The 6382-nt window shown below is 37.3% G+C and overlaps 1 protein-coding gene across 5 annotated transcripts in view; it reads right to left on the reverse strand.

Annotated features, from left to right (window-relative positions):
- snap91a (synaptosome associated protein 91a) overlaps positions 1-6370 on the reverse strand; it is a 40462-nt gene extending 34092 nt beyond the window's left edge. For all 5 annotated transcript variants that reach the window (XM_089117817.1, XM_089117816.1, XM_089117815.1 and 2 more), the window contains exon 1: positions 5545-6370. In XM_089117817.1, the coding sequence (XP_088973943.1) occupies positions 5545-5674 (130 nt within the window). In that variant the 5' untranslated portion in view covers positions 5675-6370. The remainder of the gene's footprint in view (positions 1-5544) is intronic.
- Positions 6371-6382: the final 12 nt, after the last annotated feature.

Raw genomic sequence — 6382 nt, forward strand, 5'->3', positions numbered from 1 at the left:
AAAAATGCTTTTCTTGTTTTATAACAGTTGTATTGTTAAATGCTTTTGTTTAACATATTTTTACATTGCAACTTAAGTGTCAATTTTCCTGCATTACCCTAATGTTGATGCTTTTTAGTTGCATTTGCACTGCACATTTGAATTGCTTTAGGGTTAACAAGAATAACAATGTTTTTTTGTGATTAAAATTGTTTGTTACATTAACAAAAAACTGTTTGGGGTGTCTGAATGACATTGTTTAGTACACTGTTGTGCATAAGGACAATTGATGAGTAATAAATAATGTTTTACCCGAGTTCAGTTTTGTCTTTTTGTCTTAACTTAATTTGTTTAGTTCAGCTTACTTCAAAATTTTAAGGCAATCGGTTTCCTGATTTTTTCCTAGTAATGTGAACTCTAATAAGAAGTTAACACAACTAATAATTTTGAGTCAACTTTACTTGAGTATACTTGATTTACAAGTTGTCTATACAAATGCTATTAAGTTGCGCCAACTAAAAATTAATACAATACTTTACTTGGAAAATTTAAGGCAATCGGTTTCCTCACTTTTTCTAAGTAAAGTCAACTTGTTACATTTTACAGTGCATGAAAAGCTCTCTTTATTTATAGTCCTATCCCTGAAGCAAAAAAAAAAAAAAACTGAGAGATTGCCCATGTGCCCTCACTGGCAAGCAGCGTGGCGACATAGCATTCAAGAAGAAACCAGCGTAAACCAGCCCATACAGGAGAATATCCTCCTTTCAGTACAGACGTGAGCTTATATATCATGCTAATATATTAAACATTAAAGCAATCGTTAGAAAACCTAACAACCTTTGAAGGAAATATTGTCACATTTTATAAATACTTAAGTAAATCAGCCTTAACTTGAAGCATGATTCTCATCATCAAGACAATTTGCTAATGATGAACAGTCCAATAACGAGCCTGCTCTTTAGCAACCATATAAAAATTCAGGCCAGTTACTCAATAGTTCACTGTATGACAGATTTGGCTTAATGTGTTGAAGTGTGGTTCAATTAAAAGATTTTAGCATTAAAATCAATTCAAATTGACCCTATTTATCATTCATAATGGATAAAATCAAGTCTTGCCCTACATTTTTATTTCCACTCTGAAATGCATAACATAATACAATGAATCAACATTTTAGGGAGCAACAGTGTGTTGGGTAATTTATAGATTTTATTGTTGTACACCTGTATTTATGCACCAATTATTATTAGAATATATTATACATCCTTACCTGTATTATTTATTTTTGGATGTATGTAACACTTATTTAGTGCAAAATGGCTTGCAAACACGTTTTATGTTGACAGCATCTCAACATCAGATAAACATGAATGCGCTATTATAATCTCTATTGCTCTATTTGACCTCTCCAACTAATCTGCAGTCCCTTGATCTATTCTAACCCCCTTCCCCTTTGGAAAAACCTAATCTCAATCTCCAGCCTGACACGTATAATCTCTTTTGACTTCTCTAATGTGAGAATCAGTAGAATCCAGTGTGGCCTAATCTCTAATAATAAAACCTGGTCCAGGCCCTTGCACCCTGCCGGGGGCCCGGCGGACAGATTACACAGGAAACAAAAATCGCTCTATGCATTATTCATGTCACAGCGGTGTACTAATAGCACCCATTGATGCCATGCACACTATTGCCAGTGTGATTGTAGCCTAATAAACCAGGCGACAAATTTAGCACTTTGCACACACTAACACTACAAACATCTGCGCAATGAATGGACAGAAGAGCATCTCTCTCACACACTCGAACGCAAACACGTGCATGTGCTTAAAAGAGCAGCATAAATGACTCATTTCCAAATTTTAAATTAGCACACACAATGACTAATACACAATGAATGCTGCTTCAAGGACGCAGTGACCTCTAAGTCAGCTGTGTGTGGGGGAAGGGTGCTGTAAAAATGAGAATTGACAGAATATAAGAATAGACGGAGGTGTTAGTTCAGTTTTTGAGGGGGTGTCCCTGTCCAAGGTGCTGAACACACTCTGCCACTATGCTTTGTCGTGACTCGTGATTGGCCGAAAGCAGCATTTTTGATACTGTGACATCACAGCAATGCTGATTTCTCTTGCTGAGCGACATCAGTGCCGCACAGCTTTCACTCTCTTACTTTCACACACTGCAGACAGAGTATCGCCAACACTGCACCATTTGAATTGTAGAAAGAGATAGACAGATAGAGCGAGCTAGAGAGAGACAAACAGGAAGGATAGAGTGAGACTGATTCACAGAGACACAGTGAAAAATGAATTTAAGGCCAGGGATGCATTATTTTCTCTGGATTAATGTTGCAAATGTAATGTATTTTGTAAGCAAATGTAAGTTTTACTTATTAAGCTGCAAGTGAAGCTCCTTAAATCAGCACTTTGGTTGAAATGACACCCTGGTGGATTCATTTTTCTTCTTTCCCTCCCGTTTAGCTGCGAGTCAGTCATATATCTCCCTACGGCCTTTAGACAAAATCTATCTTTATCATTATACTGCTGATGTTTGAAACTCAAGCGTGAGTTTGAACTTGACACTCTGTCCAGTTTGCCTGACCCCACGAGGAACATTCTACCTTCAGTCACCAAAAGTAGCATCAACAAAGACTACCGAAACAGATGCCTATGAATATGTTTCATTCCTTGATTGTTTGACTCGTCTTTTAACAGCATTGGGACTTTTCCCAGTTTGTATTTGTCACCATTATTTTCAGTTTAGCTTTAGTTTCATTTTCATGAACTTTTAATTTGTTTCTCTTCAGTTACCAGTTTTGTGTGTTCTAGTTTCCCACCCAATCGGTTTTCATGGATATTCATTTAAGGAGTACACATGTCTGTAATCAGTTTATTGTATCTGTGCATTTATGTTCCTCTTTAGTTCACATTCATTGTCTGTTTTTTTTTGTGTGTGTGTTTATGCACGTACACTCTAGCATTTGTGGATTAAATAAGTTTGTTTGACTTTTTTTAAATAAAAACACTTCTAACTGAATTGTCTGTGGACTGAAATGTGACAGTCTTATTCCAATTTTGTGCGTTTTTGTCAGTCTGTCTGATGGTTTAGTGACTGTATATGGTGACAAGTGACATTTGGAAGCATTCATTCAACCAATTTGTTTAAATGCTGAATCATTTGTAAAAGAAACAAGTGGCTGTCTTTTTAGGTCGTTGAATCATTCACTCAATCAATTTGTTCACAAACTGGCTGTGTCCATTTCTGAGGCAGCATAATATTTAATGATCTACAGTAAAATAGAGAGAGCTTTGGTGATAACTTAGCAAATATTTAGTAACGACAATTACATCTAAATTGGAAAAACTTGGTCCAAAATGTACATTTAAACACAAACTGACCACCTACCACAACTTTCAGAAGCCATATTTATTTTTTAGCTTAACTGTCATTGAAAGGAATGGACAGGATTCTGGGATATTAAAGCCAGTGAAGGTCACATCTATGCTGTCTTAAAAAAATCGACCAGATAAACGATAGCTCAGTAGACAGGATGACACGAACATTGGATTCCCCCAATTGGGCATTGACTTTGGAAACACGAAAGGGGTTTTAGGGAGCGATCAGTTTGGCGAAATAAATTTGTTACTGCATTCTTATACAGGAGTTATTGTTTGAACATAAATTTAAACTTGATGTAAAATATGCTTGTTTTTAATAAATTGCATTGCTAATGTAAAAATACACTATAGAATTGTATTGGTTATTGTTTTCTTGGTAGTCTAAGTAATGTTTATCTATTTAACCTGAAAATGTTTCGACATTAAGTGTAACTGGAATGTGAATTTAAATTAAAAAAGGACTTTGCCTCCTCATTTCTGAACATCACTGCATGCCACTCTTTATGCACAAACTCAACAGCACAATCCACCTAGAAGGTCCAACCCCTTCCTGCTGTCAAACTGAGACTCTTGTGTTTCAATTCAGTGCTTATGTTATGTCAAATTGCCAAAATACTAAAAATGGCAATTAAGTACACATTAGATCTAAAAAGTCAAGACAAGCGACATTATGTTACTGAAATGAGTGTACATTTCAAAATGGGAGGTGAACTAATGAGTCAGCACATTAAATAGATTGCTGGTAATGGTATGTCAACTGAATGCTGAGTGCTGCATACAAAATAATACTGAAAGGGTCATAAACTATAAATAAACTGAATAAATATTCATCAAAGGAAGATTACATGGATGGAAACCAAAGAAAGGTTTTCCAACCATGTGAATTTGTCCTGAGCCTTGCAGTTGAATTGCTTATCTTTCCTTTAATTGACGTGTTCTGATTACCCATGCTCCTCTGAGACAAATGTGGGAGTGTCACAGTGCTTAGGACACCTGCCACAAACACAGACCTTTTGTGATGCTGATCAGACTGAAAGCTATTGATTTAATAACCATAATACAGAGAGATTTATGTGCCATATTTCAATGTTTGCATATCAGCATGAGCCAAATGTAAAATCTTTTCAAATACTAGCAATATTTACTTTCAATATCACATGCAACGGTTGTTGGATTTCGCAATTCGCAGATTGTTTGTCTGTTTGTGTCCAATTTCTACCATTTCTTTTTACAACTAGAGCTCTGAGTAAACAACATGCCTATTTGTCAATCTGTTTTTTTCCCAACATGACACACAATAAGACATTGAGTTTTAAACTTTCATAGAATATCAAAGGGGTTGAACGTCGGTATCAAATGCTCCACTTAATGTTCTTGGTGACATGCTCACCTTTGACCTACAGAGGCATGTATAATTCAGCAGAGGTGAATCTGAGAGGCAATGAAAGTGTACTGGAGCTGCCGAAACAATTTCCGGTCACATGCTACTCAACCTCATCTGGAGGTTGATTACTTTAGCCTTCCAGTGTACTTCCTATCATGCTATCAACACTGAATACTGTACAGTAACTTACAGACTTGCAGTTAGTAGACAGGCTCTAGAGAACATTTTATAAATATATGTATATATATATATAGGCTACTGCTGAAAAACTATATTGTCCTACCTATAGTGCACATGATAGATAGATAGATAGATAGATAGATAGATAGATAGATAGATAGATAGATAGATAGATAGATAGATAGATAGATAGATAGATAGATAGATAGATAGATAGATAATGCATTTCATTTCATACCAACTGAATGGCTTTCCAAACAAATGACTTGGAAGTGTGAGATAAATAGTCGGTTTCCTTTCAGGCCATACAGTGGACGGAAGCCATGTTCTCTGTTCATTCTGGTGTCTCTATGCTTAGTGACAGACACTGTGAAATGAGGGCCCACCATTAGTCAGAGAGCAATTTCATATCTCCATTCCACAATAATGACACAAAAACAGTACAACAGACCTTTCTAACCAATCCAGTGGTGTCTGATGACCTTTGAGGAATGATGATGGGCAAAGTGGGTAAACCATTATGTTGAACAGATGGTGTAGGTAGGCTACATTTGACAGACATAAACAAGCCAGAGAAAGGTGTAATCTTAACCTGAACCAACTTACATTCGAGATGTTTCTTTTTAGGTGCCATCACCTCGTGCGTGGTCGCTTTACACACAGCTCGAGACACCTCGGATCCCGTGAGGCTGTACTGCGCCGCGGCGATGCGGTCCGTCAATGTCTGACCCGACATCTTTCTTCTCTCGCGGAAACAAACGCCCTTACTCCCGTATGAAGAGACGCGTCGAGTTGCTCCAAAGCGTCCAAAAGGATGAGGCCCCTTAAAATGGATTCGCGGCCAAAATTTGCGATATTAATATGATGTTGTTGTTATCAAGATAAAATCTTTAGCATGGATGGTGAACTATGGACATATCTAAGGAAATACTAAAACATACAGAGCTACACTCCGTGTTTACTAAAATATAAATTTCAGGTCAACGCCTGCGCTGTGTATTCCCCTCGTGGGGATGCGGGAGATGCGTAACGTAACGACTATTTCAACCACAAATAGTTATTAAAAAGAGAAAACGGTGAGCTTGAATGTTATAAAAGATAAGATTTATATAAAGTACTAAAGGATTGTCTTCGTTATTTCCACTTTGTATTGAAAGAGGCTGTTAACGATGATGCTCGGCTCGAACAGTCGTCCTTCTCTCCTCCTCCAGATCAAGGATTAATCTTCCCGACAAACCCCGCTGGATGTGCAGTCACCCAAACCTTCAAACGGCTTGCGTTGTTCTCCTCATCTCTAAAAGACGCTCTCCCTACTTTGTATTCACCCGTTGGCTATGTCCAGTTTCGGACAATTGCTGAACAAGGATGAAACGCAGCGATAACGGGAAGCCGCGGTCCCTGATGGACTCAATATTTATTTATTTTTCCTATCACTCCGCCCCCA

The sequence above is a fragment of the Pimephales promelas genome, chromosome 12 (genome assembly GCF_988280905.1).
Source record: "Pimephales promelas chromosome 12, fPimPro1.hap1.1, whole genome shotgun sequence".
In the NCBI taxonomy this organism is placed as follows: domain Eukaryota; kingdom Metazoa; phylum Chordata; class Actinopteri; order Cypriniformes; family Leuciscidae; genus Pimephales; species Pimephales promelas.